The following is a 16,827-nucleotide window of genomic DNA, read 5'->3' as shown; positions in this document are numbered from 1 at the left end:
CCCGTGCTTAAGCTAGCAGCAAATTATAAAGGAAGCAGGTTAAGAAATTGACCCAAAATACGATGGAAAAGAGTTTCAAGCACTTGGGTGTCACTTTGTGCAATGTGAGACAGGGGGATATATCTCTTTTTCTAAAAACTGCCCAATGACATAGAAACTACCAGTGGTGCATATGCACTGAGTGGTATGAATGCTGCCGCTGCTACACCTGCACCTGCCACTGTGGAAGCCTGCTGTGCCTATAACGCATTGTGTTGTTGTAGTGTGAATTGCTACAATTACTTTTGGACATAGTGAAATAAGGATGGAGATTAATTTTTAGTACTAACTACTTTCTTCAAGCCTGTTTGGGTGGTGGGCAAACAGATTTTCTGACTCCCAAAGTTGTGGATGGTACCAAACTAGACCAAATGTTTCAGTAGCAGCCCTTTCTAGTATCCTATCAAGTTCCAGTTGGCTGTAATTCCATGTTAATGGCTAGGGATTTTCCCACCCTGCAATTCCTGTTTTCACAGGAAGCAAGTTATTTCATACTACAAGTGTGAACCACTAGCCTTTATCACCAGGCAACCACACTATCGAGACATACATAACTATCTTACAGAACATGCTTGCCTATCTAGTTGCTCTATCCGTGCCGTTCGCCACTCACTCAGCAGCTCTCCATCTGCTTGGCAGGCTCTGCGCCTCCTCTGTGTGATGTGAAAGCACCCCAGGCACCTGCCCGGCTTGCAGATGGTGTTACTCCATCGCAGCGTGGAGTCATCACTGACAACACAGCGTATTTCAGGGAGATGAAAGGAGATGATGGAGTTAAGGTCTACTGAAGACGTGCCAGACAATCTGAGCTAACTGTAGTTATTGTGTGTAATTTTTGTTGTTGTTGCTGTCATTGCCAAACTGTGCGGGAGGTGAGGTTTTGTTTGTAACGAGTCTCCTGCCTACTTCGGAGGGGGGGGAGAACGCCCAGACTGCAGAACGGAGGGCACAAATCCTGATCTCACGTTAAAACTGCCCCAAGACACCTTCCAGCGGTCCGCCGCTAACTTTTCTAGGTGCCGTTTTTCTGCTCAAGTGTTTTTTGCTCGGGTTGTTTGTTGGGGTTTTCCGCTCTCGATGCTATTTTTCGCGAACGAAAAAAGCGCTAAGCAGGCTGAAGAGGCAGCAGAAAGCAAACACGCCTGTGCTCAAAACTAAGTTGAACTCCGCGGGGTGTGCGGGCGGTGCTTCCCGTGCGGGACCGGGGCGGCGCGGCGGGGAGCGGCGGCCGTGCGCCCCCGGGGCCCGCAGCCGCGCCGGTGCCCCGCGGCCGGGACGCGCGGTGCCGGCGGGCGCCGCGGGGCAGCGCTGGGGCAGGGCGGCGGGGCCGCCGCTCCGCTCGCCATCCGGCACCGCTCCCGGGCACGGCGCGGCCGACCTCCCTCTTGGCTTTCCCCCGAAACTCCGGGGGGGAAGGGGATGCCGCCCTTGCGGCGCGGCGCGGGTCTGGGGAAAAGGACCTCGCAAGCGGTGCTCTTACCCCCTCCATTTTTGTAGCAGAGGTATGGAAAGCGCCAGACGTTGGCCAGGTCCACGGCGAAGCCGATGACGGAGAGGAGGAAGTCGATCTTCTTGCCCCAGGTCTCCCTGTCCTGGGCGCCGTAGCGCGGCGCGGGGGGCGGCGGGCAGGAGGCTGCTGCTGGTGTACTGCACCCCGTTGTGCTCCTTCACCAGGATCAGCTCCACGTCCTTCCTCGGGGGAGGCGGCCCGGCGCGGTCCGGCAAGGGGGCCACCACCGACACTTTGCGGTCGGGCTGGATCTGTTTGTTCATCCTTGCCTTAAACATCCAGAGAGAGCGAGCTGAGGAGGGGGAGCGGGCGAGGCGGGGTGTGGGGAGCGCAGATAACGGAAGTGCACTTCCCGCTGGAGGCGACTCCGCGCTCCAGCCCGCCGGTGTCAGCGCGGCAGGAGCGAGGCACGGCCGTAATAAGAGCCATGCAAATGAGGCGGGAGAGGGGGGACCGCGGCGGGGGTGCCCCCGGGGAGCCAGGCTTCCTCCGCGGGGGAGCGGCCGGCAGCCGGGCTCGGAGCCTCCCGCAGCACCTGGGGCTGGCACACCGCCCCGGCCCCGGCCCGCAGCACCGGGACTGGCACACCGCCCCGGCCCGCAGCACCGGGCCACACCGCCCCGGCCCGCAGCACCTGGGGCTGGCACACCGCCCCTGCCCGGTCCCGCAGCACCGGGGCACGCCACCCCTGCCCCGGACACCGCCCCGCAGCCTCCCGCCCCGCAGCCGGCCGGGCCAGCGGTCGCGGAGCCGGCCGGAGCCCCGCGCTGCACCTCGGCGGCCGGCGGCGTCACCTTAGAGTCGGTGACTTAGGGCTCGTCCTACCGCAGGCTGCGGGGCGCCCGGCGCTGCTCCTTCCCGCATAGCCGGGCGGCGAGCTGAAAGCACCGTTAGCAGGCAACAGGTAGAGCCGATCGGGATTGCCCCCTTCCTTCCCGGCTGAGCTGCAGCACGGAGGCGGCTTTCCCCTCTTTGCTAGCGTGGCTTTAGTTGAACAGTAGAATTTGGCTTTTGACATCAGAACCTGGTGGGGTGCAGGTTGAATGGCAGAACTGGACACTGCTAATACTCCTACGCCAGGGTTAGTGGATGCCTGGCTTTTTCTTTCCAGGCAAGCGTGGGGCTGGTAGGATTCGGTTGTCAGGTTGAGGTATTTGCAGGACATTAACTGTTTGCTGCTATTCCAAATGGGACCTGAGTCTTTTACGTGTAAAACGAGCAATGGGACCTGAGTCTTTTACGTGTAAAACGAGCAAAGAATTTAGCTGGCAGAACAACAGTGATTGGTGCCAAAAGTTGGCTAAATACAGCAGCAGAAAGGGATTTTCAGGGTCTCTTCCTGTTACAGCTGTGAGCAGTAACTCTACATTCAGTGTCTGTTAAGGGAATAAAATTTGAGCACAAAAGGCAGAAACTGGCTCCCCTTTCCCGATGTTAAATAGTTTCCCTTCTGCCTGGCATCAATGAGAATAGGTCAGATCGCAGAGGATTCTCAGTAGTGTTACAGCCTACGGTTCTTCCTCTCTGCTAGGACTTACAGTATTATAATTGGTAATACACAAAGAGGTGCTAGTCGGAGTTCGCAAGGAATGCCAGGTTCCTCTGCAAACTTGGAATGTGAAAAAGAATCCCAACTCGAAGTTAAGGCTCGCACATTGGCATCTTCCCCTCCTCTCTCTAGGCCACAGACTACAAAGATGCTACTAAGACAGCTATTGACAATTTGCAGATTTTCTGCCTTCACAAAAAGCTCTTGGTTCAAGCTCCAAGATCCAAGCTGTGACTTGGATCCTAAAGGCCTCATCTGGGTGAAGTATTTGAGCAGTGGCTGTACGGTTTCAGAGCAACTATATGCTTAGAACAAGCAGCTTATATGTTCTCTTCTGCTTACTCTGTGATTTCGTGCCCCCATCTTCTCCAAATACATCGTATAAGACTATTTTCTCTATTCTTTTTGACACTTTGTGCCATATGTGCTGCAAGTACTTCCCCTGTGCTGTCATCACATAGCACCCTGTAAACGCTTACTGTTTGCCCATGCAGTACAACCCACATTTTTACGCTCGTGCGCAGCTACACTGCTGCCTACTCCTCAAACCATCCATCAGTCACTGCCACCACATGCATCAAATACATACCCATGTTATATGCAGTGCCCCCAGATATGCCCCCACTCCGCTGCATTTCAGTGAGCCTGTACACCCGTTTCCCACAGCAGATAAAGGACAAGCTCTGTTCTGGGCGTAAGGAGAGCCTCTGTCCCCGGCTGCAGAGCCCTGAAGCCATTTTGCCGACAGACTCACCAGGTAGCACTGGGGATGTTTCTGTCCCATTCCCTGGTACCTATGGGGAGGGGGAAGATGACTGAAGGGGGATTCCTCCTCCTTGGTTCCACCACTCTGGGGCTGCAGTCTCTCTGGGAGCTTAAGCTGTAGCCTAGCCAGTAAGGAGCTTTTAAAACCTGGTTCCCCTCTCTCCACGTGACTATTGCTGCCTTAATAATCTGCACAGACTTCCTACGCTAGACAGCAGCACTCCCATATTGCTTCTGGAAAAATAAGGCCTTGCTAAGGAACACCCTTTTCCCCACAAGGTCTCAATTAGCTGAGCTTGATCATGATGTCTATGGTGGGAGGAATCTAGAAAGCCCCCGCTTAATTTCCTGAGAGAATTAAGTCACTGTGCATATATATATGCCTTTAGTTCTTGCATGGAAAGTGTGCACAATCTGGTTAATGTAATATCTGCTGCACCCTCAAGGTAAGAAAGTCCTCAATTGGATTTTATAAAAAAGTTGCTTAATCTTGAATCTGTCTGGGTCTTGTTATGCCTAATGGAGCCTGACAGCGGGTAGGGTTGAAGTCAGAGAAGGGAATATTGTATTTAGAAACCTCAATGGAGCCAGGCAAAATGGCAGGGTGTTAGTGATATTCCACGGTTGACTGGGAAATAGGCTATAGTTTACTTCGGAAAATAGTCAGGTGTTGCCTGGTTAGTCACCCATTATTCAGATTCTTATCATTCTCTTTGGAACATATAGGAGAATATACTGTATGCTATAACAGTAAGCTGGGATTGTCACTCTCATGCATTAGTGTCTATGAAGAAAAAAACCCAAACAATGAACAACAGTATAGAGTGTACTTCCAGATTGCCATTTGCTGCTGGTGTGAAGGCTCACGGTGCGCGTTGGCAGCAGGGTTTGAATTCTCTGCCTTTGGCAGCACAGTCTTCTGCCACTGATACTACAGAACTACAGGAGCTGGCTGCTGTCTTTCCTGTGAACCAGCTTTTGAGAAAGGCTGTATCAAACAGTGTTCAAATATGTTGGAACTCACACTTTACAGCTGGTGCTTCTGAAAGAGTCTTGCTTCATGTTCTATCTGATACACTTGATGAAAGAGCTTGGCAGTTGAGCCAAACAAAACAGTGATTGAGAGGGGATATAATTGCTTTATACACAAACTGAGGTAAATGTCACTGAGAAAAAACCCCACCACCACTGCCATTTAAACCAAAGGACGAAAGAATCATGATAAATTTAGTTGGAAAATGAGAAGAAGAGTTCTAACGATCAAAGCAGTGAATACAGTGGGAACTAAAGACCTGGGTTTAGGGTACTGTTTTATGAGCAGGGTTGTATGGTGAAGTTGCTTCTGAGAGCTGGGATTTGGACTTGAAGACCCAGGACATCACTTGTTTATGATAAACTGAGATGAAATGAAAAGACTAGAAAGGGGCAAGGGGTATGTACACCAGCTCTATAATTTCATGGCCTGATACATCCACAGAAACTTTGAGCTCGTTCTGGCCTTGAGGCTCACTGGCACTGAAAGACTCAACATTTTTCAAATGAAGTGCATAAACTGAATAAAGTTAGGATTGGTTATTGTGTGATAGAAGAAACTCGGGGAATAGCCAGTTGCTGCAGGAACAGGGAACAAAGTAGACAACAGCCTTCTGACTGAATCAATGTTAAAACAATTTCACAGGGATAGGAACATGACAGTGGTAGGGATGCACATCTTTCTAGGTTAGCAGTCAAAGGTTACCATGCTGTAGACTTTATATGACACCTTTTGATGACAGTAAATATATCGGCTCCAACTTCTTGGACTGTTAGGAGTGGGTCTGGCAGGTTTGCTTCATAGTATCCCTAAAATAATTTTGCCATTCTAAATGTAGCACTCAGTATTTAAAAGCTTTGTGCTGTATTATTAGTAGGCTGTTGTCGTAGTATCTCTTCCCCAGAGCCAAAGAAACGCATCTCTTTCACTGAGAGGGCCCACTTGGGTTGGTCCAACACTGCATTTTGACAGTCAGTGTCTATCATGCTATAAACTGTCTTCAAACTGAAAATAAATATTACAAAAGCACTCCACAATGTTTTGGTATTCCATTTATGTAAGAATGCCAAGTTCTAGGGGAAAACAAGGTATCTGCCCGTGTCTTACAACACTAACATTTGTATCTTCCTTATCAAGCTTCTTGAGGTTCTCGCAAATATACGCCTTCCAAGCTGATTTTACTTGGGATCTGCTACCCTTGGCATCAGCTGACCTTCTTCAAGGGAGCCATCCATGTCACTCAAGCAAGCTATCCCGTGGCATCTTTATCATTTTATCACATATAGAATATGTGTTTGCGGAGACGATGGCGTTGAAGTCTAGGAGGTTTATTCCTCACAGTTTCACCACTGCCCCCTCTTGATAGGCACACCCTCTTCACCTCACTTTGGCCTCTTTCCCATTTACTAGCACTTACTATTCTTTAAAGATTTTAAGTCTACTTTGGAACATTTCACACCAGAAGTACTTAAGTTCCAGCTTTAGCAATACTCTTTCTCTCTTTTGCGATGATTTTAAATTGCTAGCTCTTGCTGCTGCTTTAGCATCATTTATTCTATTTCAGATGTAGTTGCATGAGAGAAATTTGCGAAGCTGCGTATAAGTGGGGTGAAACTGGGAGCCCTCCCAATTTCAGCCTGACTCTGCATGAAGTGCACTCCCTCCTCCTCCCTGCATCTTGGCCAGTGTAGGAGAGAATCCAGGTGCAGGGTCCAGAAGGGAGCAAGTGCCCGCAATGACTTAGTCTCTTCTTTGGATAGTAAGAGAATCGGAACACTTGGATCCACTTTAGTCCATCTTCTGAGTTCACCATGTCATATGTCCATGTAGTCTTTTGCCTTTCTAATTGTAATAAACCTTTCCTAAGTAAAAATGGCCTAGACTTCAGATGAAGTCTTACCAACATTTAGTGAAACAGTAATCATTCCCAGGATGATTAGCCAAGACTTTAATGAGAAGGGGATCTCACTTGCCTTTGTTTCACACATGTATTAAGTGTTTGTCCACAGACAGGTTCTGAACACTCAAGTCATTCTGCTCTATGATTCCTGTCATTCTTAAAGGCCAGGTTTGACATTTTATTCTGTTCACTTCCATCCCATTTCTGTTACTCTATGATTCCGTTTTTTTCCTGTGTGAGTCCCATTCTTCATTGATTTAATATTGCCTGCTAACTTCATCATCTCCAGATTTCATTAGCAAACACAAACTTGGGTGTGTGTTATTAATGCAAATATTTAATAAGCTCATTCCCAGTAACAGATCTTTCAGGATGGGTGATCTCTCTCCAAGCCTGTAATTATCCTTATAGCACAACATAGTATTATATTGTCTTTAGTCAGTTCTTCTCCTGTCTTAACAATTCTGTTTAACTCCATCTCTTCTGCTCAGACTAACAATTACAAGTGTCATTGTAGCAGCTGCTTTTGTGAAATCATGATAGATTAATATCTACCACATTTTCCTTGCTTTTATAAAAGGCAGTTAGCAGAATAAGGTACCAGATTCATCTGGTTTCCTTTGGGAAGCTCCTTTTGCATGTAGTAGTCTTCTGTGCTTATATGCCTATGGGTAGAATTAGTAAAAAGTGTTTTAACTTGGGAACTCCATGTGGCCGTAGGATTATATGCATCTCCCTAAATCAAGGCTTTTGTAAGATACTTCATAAATTCTGTCATCTGCAGACCCTGAACAAGGCACCTCACTCAATGTCAAAGGCTAGACTGAGAGATGACCTAAAATATATCATGATATGAAAACTCTTTTAATTTCAGATGATCCTAAGAGTAGATTTTTTTACTGCACTGCTGATGGCATGCTGCTGGATAGTATTTTCCTCCTGTTGAAAAGGCTAAACAAAAAACCAGAAGCGATCTATCCTTGCTCGCTGTAAGGACCTACCCATCCTTTCTCTTAGTACCAGTCTCTTGCTGATACCTCTGCCTGTACAGCAAGTAAAGCACACCCAATTGTGCAGGCTGCAGAAAAAAATGAGAATGAGCACTGGTATCTTGCTTGATTAAAAAGAGGCACCTTAACATGGGCTTCTGGCTTTAAGTTTGTTGTGTACTACACTGATTATTGTGTAGCCTAATTCATTTTAAGAGGCATCATGCAATTGTATCTGAAGACACAACAGGACTGATTCTTTTTCCAAACACAAATGGCTGATTTCACTGATTACACTAATGCCCAAACAAATGGTGAGAATATTTAAATTATTCACTGTTGGTGCTTTCTACGAGGCCTAATATTAACATTTGGGACCAGATTCTTTCCTTTGGTATTGCAACTCCCTTTGTGGCCAGTGAGAATGGTATGCACAAATCTGGAGAGGAGATGTGGAAATGAAAGCTTCACTTATCTAAATTCTGTTTGTCATTTTTGTCTTTTCTAAGAGTCCTCAAACAAGTGAATTGTGCTCATTAAAGTTGCCTTTTCAATAAAAGAAGGCGTTCAAGCAGCAGCTCACACTACTGTTGCCAAAGGCTTACACTGCAGTTATACACTGCAGTTATATCCAAATCAGAGTTCTGCTGTGCTAGACGCTGAACATGCACAAGCACATAAAAAAGTCAGATTCACCTTATCTACGTAGCAGCAATTAGCTTTCCGTTGCTGGTAGCTGGAGAGAAAGGACCATTGTGTCTGTCAGTGGTCCTGAGGCAAACAATTTCCTTAAGCTTTGATACTGTGGTTCCATCTCTTTGAGATAGGAGGAGGGAGCATGCACCCCCTCCCCCCGCCAACCGAAAACAGTAGCTAATTGAAAATAGTCTCCTCCAAAACACTGAACAAGACCAGTTCTTTATTTCTTTTAAAAACAAAGTGAATCTGTAAAAATACAAACATTCAAAAGGATCCAAGTCTCATCAGGGGTATTAGTTGAACAGCCAAAAATAATTTCTTCTCAAAGTTTAAGAACTTTTGTGGATGTTTTGCCTTATGTAAGTTTACACGTTCCTCTTACGGGTGTTTTGACGTGGTCACCTCATGTATAGGTTTTTGTTGGGAGAGGGGTCCGCCAGAGTCAAGAAATTACTCAATATGAGTTATGCATCTTGCTCCTCTTTATTGGCTTCTAACACTTCTTATATAGCCTCAATACACAAGCATGCTCCCAAAGCAAACATATAATTGGTTATTAGCCCCTAAGCGCGCGCTGCTCTCACACCACTAATTGTCATGATTAGAACAAGCATTCTATCCATGCAGCTATTTGCGTTAGCTATGTTTTAGCCTTGCGGTTTGCTACTCCCTTTATTCCCATTCCGCTCCCTATCTCCCTTGGCCTTGCACCTGTCTTCCCTAACAGCTGCAGCTTGTTACAGCCACGGCCTGGTAGTACAACAAAGTTACTTGGTCTCAGGATTCAAGAATAGATCAAGGCCACTTTCTTGTTAACTTCAGCACAACAACTTCAGCACTATTCTAATTCCATGCCTATTCTAATTCCAGGCCTGGATTGTGCAGATCTTTAGGGATTCTATGGCCATGCTTCGGCAGCCATTCTTCTACAGGTTTGAATGGGTTTTACTTATTTTTACTGTCCAACACCTTTGCAGTTCTATAGCAACAGGTCTATCAAGTTGTGAATTGATTTAGTGCTTGGAAACCTCCAGTTGCCCTCAGTTGTAGCATTTATCCGAGTGCAGCACCAAGTAGCAAATTAGCTTCCCAGCTAACATTGACTAGTTTGGACAGTTATAAGTAAATTGTTTTTGTTGAGCTGATTGCTTTAAAATTAAGCCTCCGAGCACTGAAAGAATCAGTAATGCCAAAGGAGACTCAGAGCCTGTCTTCAAAGTTATGACAAGTCAGGCACTTGGCAGTTTTCACAGTGACCTATATTTTAATATGGGCTATTGGATTATTTCTAAAGAGGCTTCTTAGCCATAAAAGAATTATGCTCATTGGCTGGGCTGTGGCAAAAATACAATTGAATTAAGGATTGAAATAATTTAGGATCCAGCTGGACAAGTTGTCCCTGCGGCTGAGCAGTAACAGATGTATTAAGCATTGGAAATTGCACAGAAAAAAAGGTATAATTGATCTAAGGTAACCTCACTACTTTATATTAAATAAATCAATGCTGATAAGCTGAAAGGTTAGAAGCAAGAAGCTGAATTGAAGGAAGGTGGACCTGGGAAAAAGCAAGTCCAGGTAAAACATGTTAACTTTTAGATCCTAAAAGTGGTAGGGACTGTGTACACTTGAGCTTTGTAAGTACAGTGGCTACGAGTTTCCAACTCAGCAAGAACGCGGGGGAGTGTTGGGGGAGAGCAGAGGAGGGGATATCAAACTGCATTCCCTGCAGAAGGGGCACATTTCCTAAGTGAGAAAAAAAAAAATATATAACTAGCCATCTCCATGTTAATTTGTGCTCTAAATCATTTGTCACTGAAAACCATAGGTGACCCACAGTCCCTGCTCACACACGCACGTACCTGTATGTGTCACTGCATTTCAGCTCCAGGGTTGGAGGGAAGGCTGCACTCTGGCAGCCACGTTACACAGGGCAGGTGTTCTAGAAGTGCAGCGTTGAGTGTGTTAAAAGAAGCAGGTAAACCCAAACTGTTGGCCAGTAGTGCAAGATGCGTTAAATTCCTTCTGGAGACACCCAGAGCCTGAACACTAGCGAATGAAGTGGAACTGGAGCGGGAGGCTATAGAATGAAGAAACAAAATTTCTTTTTCTAGCTATATCTGTTCTTTGAAAAGGCAGAGACACACTTTACACAGTTTGAGAGCAACTTCAAAGAAACTTATGTATGTATTTAACGTAGATGGAAATACTGGAGTGTCGTAGAATACTAAAGACAGGATTTCCCTGTTGTTACTCAACTTCTAACTCCTTTTTCTGCATTTCCAGACTAAGCACAAACGCTTTCATAGGCATGCAGCTCCTTTAGCCATGCATGAAAAGGTACCGAAAAGGATTCTTGTGGAATTGCTTTGAGTGTACCCGTATGGAAGTGAACTTCACTTGCCCGACTGACGGCTTTGGGCGCACACGTGCTACGGGCAACATGTGCTGGGGCTGGTGAAACCGGGGTGGGGGGGTGTTTGCGCAGGGGCAGTGCCGCCTCCATGCCCTGCTGCTTGTCCCGCCAAGCGGGTAACGCAGGTGCCAGGCTGGGGGTGCGTGTGTCCCGATGGGGGTCACTGAGTGTCTGGAGAGAAAATCGCGACGGTGCTTCGGCTCCCGAGCGGCTCTGCCTGCGCCCCTGGCAGGGAGCCTTGCGCGGCGGGCGGGGCCGGGCGGGGCCGGGCCGGGCCGGGCGGGGCGGGCGGCCGTGCTGCCTCAGGGCGCCGCCTGCTGGTGGCGCTGCGCAGCGGCACGTCCCCGCGCTGCCGCCGGACACGGCACGTCGGAAACGTTTAAAGGGAGCTGGGCCTTGGCTGACGGGCCTGTGCGCTCAGTCCTGTCGAATACTGCAGACCCTGCAGGGCCTAGAGCTCGGTTGTTTGCTAAGAAATGAAAGACGCCTACTTTGAAAATAAGGGAGGCACAAACTTCCTCAATGGTGCAGCAAATAGGCTGTTTTAAAGGATATATTTGAAAGCCATGAATAGCGATGTTTGTTAAAGGCCAGTCCCGGCTACAAGTCAAGCAATCAAAGTTTAGGAAACATCAAGATAATATTTTCGTTAACATTTTGCAGTGGCACAAGTGAATGGAAGAGCTGCTGTTAGAACTCAGACCGTGGCTGTGCCCTGATATTGCTGTGACAGCCAGCCCTCTCGCACACCGTGTCTCCTCTCTCTGCCACTTCCAGGCATTGAAACTTTTGTGACCTAATTCCATGTAGGTTTCCTAAAGCTAATACCAAATTTTGCCTGATCAATCCTTGTCCTGGTCAGACAAGAATCTTTGATGTAAAAGGAAGGGGAATGAAAATGCTGATTTTGAAGTTAGAGGTAGATTTGAAGAATCGGTTGTTTCTTTGTTCAATTCAAATAAAGAAGCTGAGATGTAACCAGCAGGTAATCATGCGGTCATCCCTCCTTGCTGTGAACATTTAGTTTTCAGACTGTTCTTAATCAAAGCACATTGCTTGCATCTCAGTAAAACATAAGCATAGAAATGGCTAAACATAAACTTATGTAATTAAAATATATGATGATATTTTGCCCAGTCAGAGCTTCAGTTTTTTGTTTACATACTGAAAGAGTCCTGATACAAGGGGATTAATTGTCATGAGAGAATCTTTGTGGGACAGTATACTCTGAACGAAAGATGGGGTGTTGCGGTGTATCCTCAACATGAAAAAAAAAATCTCTTTTGTTTTCTGAAGATTTACAGCTTGCGTTTTCTTGGTGTCCAAGTTACAATGAGAGAGTGTATAATTCCTCATGGTCAAGATCAAAACCTATCATTCACTGAGGGAGCTGAATATACTCAGCTCTATACTGTCATCTGCAATTCCTGTGCTGTTTCTGAGAGAATATCATGGCTTGTTTGATAGCAGAGTCTAGAACCCTGTTGTAATAGCAAGTCTACAGTGCACTTCATCCTGTGATTGTGTACAGTTAGAGATGGGGACAGAAGGTTAAGGTGGCAACAGGTTAGAGGGAAACAAGAGATACACAAACAGTGCCTCAGATTATGCTGTAGAAGGGGTCATCTGCTAGTCTACGGACAGAATCCAGATCCTCTGTTAATTCTTACCCTTTATATAGACTGAGGATACATGCGGACTATACAGTCTCTGTTCTACCTGAAATCCGTCTTCCAGGTAACTGCTATATAATATCAGGATAATTGCTCTTCTGATACACATCAGAGTACAAGCTTTTTAACATTCCCAGGAGGGATCGTGGTGGCAAGTATGACAGCACTGGGATTCCACATTGGTGACTGGAGTCTCATTGCACTTCATTCACATATAAGGACAACTTACCCTGCTAAGAAGAGCTGACAGGTATGCTCCTTTGCTTTCTTAGTAAACACCTGCATTTACAGTCTCCCCATTCTCTATCCCACTGGTGGCCTCTTACATGCCTTCACAGATCATCGTTATTAACTGATTAGTCCATGTAATCTCAGCAGAAGAGTATTCTCCCCACTTTCACTGTCTGCAATTTGGATTTTTCAAATTGAGGCATAGAGAGTATGTCTGTGCACTGGAAAGGCGAAGTAAGTTGTTACACAGCTTATCTCCAGGCATGGCAGAACATTGTGCTCTGTGCCCGCCTACCTTTCATCTGTGCTTTTGCCTCTGGTGGACTGTGGCCACTGTTATTTTAGGATCTGGGTACAGAGTAGGAACCCAAATTACACCTATCACTCCTGTTTTAAGTGACACCATTTGGCCAGTGCAGTGGGAATGGGATGGGACCTGAGCCCGCCTTCGCTCTGTAAGCAGAGGAACTGGGATGATACAAATATAGTTGCTCACCTGGCCATAGAGAAGAACCCAGAAAAAATGAATACAGGATGGAACAGCAGGGCGTGCTCTGAAAGGATCTCCTGCAGAAGGCAGTCTCTCTTAAAAGAGAATCTGAGCGAGTGCCAGCCCCAGGGAGCGCCTGGCAGCCAGACTGAGCTGGAACAGACCTGGGGAGGGCTGGTGGGCGGTGTGGCCTGGTGCAGATGGGCTGCTATACTGCAGCATCCCAGGGATCCTCCGTCTTTGTGGGTGGGCCAGGGCTGCCAGCTTGCCCAAACTTCACAATATTTAGGATGTTTTCATAAAGTCCCACCTTCTGAATTCATGTGTTTCTCTTAAAAACTTAGCTTCCTTTCAAGAATAAAAAGTTACATTTCTAGCTCATAAGCCTGAAAACGTAAACTATAAGGGCTCATAAATGAAGGATAATAAAAATAAATGCCTTACTATTTTTTTGGAAGAAAAGCAAAGATGAATTTAAGAGGCTTTTTCAGTGTGGTTTTGAATGTCTTCAGGAGAGGGAAACCACTTAAGCCTCTTTCTGTGCATTCGGGAAGACATTGCAGAACTTTTCCAAGATACTTCACATTCTGCAGGTTTGTGATGGCAGGGAGGTAGAGATGGGAAAGCAGATGGGATCAGGCCCGAGTTCCATAATGTTCCACTCAGTTGTGCTGTCCTGCAGCTGAACAGTGCAGGAATTTCCTGCACAAAGGAGCACACAGAAATTTTTTAAATTAAAAAAAAAAAGGAGGGGGGAGGGGGGAAGAGTGAGTTGAATTCATGTGAAAGGATGTCAAACCAAAAGCAAACCAGCACATCACTGCAGAATATCAAGATATACTAGCATACGTGGTATGACCTTCAGAGGAGCATAGAACAATGAGTTGTACATGCTCACTCCTAATTCCTCAAAGAAGTTTTTGCTGTTAGTGACAGGCCATTAATTATTAGTCTGCATATTAGTAATGTAATCAGTGCTATTTCTTAATACATTCTTGTGATCCTAGTGTTTTCTATTGTTTTGTTCGTCTGTTATTTTTGTGTGGGGTTTTTTTCTTTAATTTCCAGAGTTTAGACAAGGATCTGCCTGAGCTTCCACACATACTGCAGAAGGAAATCAAGGGGCACCTGTCTCAGCCTCGGCTTCTGCATCTCATTAGCAGTTTGCAGATTTTCTGGGGGAGTGCTGAATACCTATCCTGTACCTCTTCATGAGGGGCTCAGGCTGCTGCTGGCCTGCACAGCAGTGTCGTTTGCCTTGAGTTCAACTCCAGCCAGGAGTTCTGAGCCAGGGTAGTGTCTGATGCAGATGAGTTGAGTTAGACTCAAAACTTTCAGAGGAAGTTGGGAAATGTGGTTTCTCCTTCCTTTTATTTTTTTTTTTTTCTTTATGAGAGAGAATAATGAAGTTTGAAAAAAATGATAGGTATAGGTACTGCTTGGTTGGGACTTGGATGTGCTAGCAGCTAAGAACTTGTTTGTTTAGATTGCAAGAAGGGGTAGGCTAGCATATTTGCTGGACTCTGATCTCTGGGTAGCACAGGAACCCTTTCAATAAAATAAGTATGGAGGAAGTTTCAGGGGAGTTTGAGGATGGGAGGACAAGTTGTTTGAGTGTGGGACTTCTCTGAAGCTTTCTGCCTCTATTTTTCATCAGGGTTGTGCTCTAGGAGACCTTAGGTCAAATTTGGAAGGCAAACTCAACTTTGAAGGAGTATTGTATATTTAGTTATGTCAGTATATGCTGACTGGACAAGACAGAAAATAAGAAGATAGAACCAAATTAAGTTGGTATGGTTAGTAGCTTCACCAGGGAGAGGGCCACTGGAGGCAAAACTTGCCTATGTGTTACTACACCTAGGTCAGTTACTAGTTCGTCTTCTTCTTTTGGTTCTAGAATTGCTGCAGTTGACTTCAACATCTCCCTTTCCTATGGGCTTGAGCCCCCCCAACCCTTGACTTGTGTGTTCGTAAGGAGGCATAAGCAGGGTTTAATGCAGCACCAGCACTTCAGTATTCTCTTTCTCAATAAATTAATCATTAATGTTGACCACTGACTCCCATGTTATTTATCTTATGCTTTTCCCTATTTTCTCTTACCCTTATTCTCCCTTCTGAGTTTATTTCAGCAAAACTTTGTTCTAGTCTCTGCTGTTGGGTAAGTCTCTGCAGCCCCTATGGGGAGAAAGAGAAAATGGGTCAGAGCTACAGAGGTAGCAGCAGCACACGGTCTGCTTACTGGAACAAGTACGAGGCCAGGAACAGAGAAGTGCTGGAAGCTTCTTGCTGTGTTTCTGTGGTATAATAACACAGCTTTGATGGCACACTAATTCAGTTTTTTTACTTTTAGGAACCACTAAGGCAGTATTGATGCTTCCTTAACTGTGCTAGTTCATTATCATACAATGTAATTATCTGATTCTGGTATACAGTTTGTAGGACCTATTTTCTGGGGCCTGTTTCTTGGCAGATCTACCTGATAATGCAGCTTCCAAAAATGTACATTAAAGGGTGAGATTGCTGTGCTGAATAAATTATTATTTGTATTTTGGTGGGGTTTGGGGCCCTGTTGTGATAGGCTCTGTAAAATGTCTGACATAAGGCCAGTCCAAGCCCTAAAGAATCCAAGTTTAAAAATAAAAACCACAAACAGATAATAGGCTGAAGTCAAAATCCCAGTCCTTTGGAAGGAATTAGGCTGTAAATTGGAACTTGGCAGCTCTGGAGGGTTTATAATTAAAAATGCCAAATAAAACTCTGGTAAGGAGCCTTACCATGTCATTGCTGACATTAACATTAGGCTGCCTTACTGGGATTGATAGAGGCTTTCTTCCTTCTTGTTTAATAATGTATTTCCTCTTGGAGGAAAACGTGGTGGTAAAACTCAGCAAAGCCAACAATGTGTCTCATAAACAAATCCATTTCCTTCTTCAAACATTGTTTCATTCAAGTGCAATATATTCAAAATTCCTTTTACCACTGGATCTTTAATTGGTTCCCTTTGCAGGAGTGAAGCAGCCATTCTTTGAATCTCCCTTGAAGTTTGGCTGAATTTTAAAAAATCTGCTATGGTATCTCCTGTTGGGAATGCATCTTTTACTGAATTGCAGCAAGGAAGTGACCTTGGTAACATTCTTGATGTATGGCTTTATTTGGAGTTTCTCAGGAAAAATCCACACATTTGTTTTTAATGGTGGGCATTTGCCTGTAATATGTAAAGAAAAGAACCCCTTAACATTTCTTCAGAGGGATGCAATTGAATTTCAGGGTTGTTTAATGATTTTTAAAACAAACAAATGAAGGACACCTGTTTCTGGAGTGAGGAGATCTCGTTTTGTCTGTCTCTGAGAAAGCCTCAGCTGCTCTGTTTCTTCCAGAAATTTGTTTAGTAAGGCCCCAGGAAGGGGTAATAGGGCACTTTCATTTGTTTAACATTAGGCATAGCTTTTGCTGCATTTCTGGATTCATTGCTTTTTTTTGTTTTCCACACATTGCTGTGATGTACAGATGTGATTTGAATACAGGGCTTTTTATTG

General features: G+C 45.6%; 1 protein-coding gene and 1 long non-coding RNA gene across 8 annotated transcripts in view; one reads left to right on the top strand and one right to left on the bottom strand.

The window, feature by feature from the left end:
- SLC6A2 (solute carrier family 6 member 2) overlaps positions 1 to 1,883 on the bottom strand; it is a 77,978-nt gene extending 76,095 nt beyond the window's left edge. The window contains 2 exon segments of the mRNA XM_055818449.1: positions 1,520 to 1,655; positions 1,657 to 1,883. Of these exon segments, the coding sequence (XP_055674424.1) occupies positions 1,520 to 1,655; positions 1,657 to 1,827 (307 nt within the window). The 5' untranslated portion in view covers positions 1,828 to 1,883.
- The window catches only part of LOC129785618 (uncharacterized), a 786,935-nt gene that overhangs the window by 114,600 nt on the left and 655,508 nt on the right, over positions 1 to 16,827 (top strand). The window lies entirely within an intron of this gene.

The sequence above is a fragment of the Falco peregrinus genome, chromosome 14 (assembly GCF_023634155.1).
Source record: "Falco peregrinus isolate bFalPer1 chromosome 14, bFalPer1.pri, whole genome shotgun sequence".
Classification (NCBI taxonomy): domain Eukaryota; kingdom Metazoa; phylum Chordata; class Aves; order Falconiformes; family Falconidae; genus Falco; species Falco peregrinus.
Note: the sequence above shows the minus strand (reverse complement) of the source record. Positions and strands in the feature narration are given on the sequence as shown.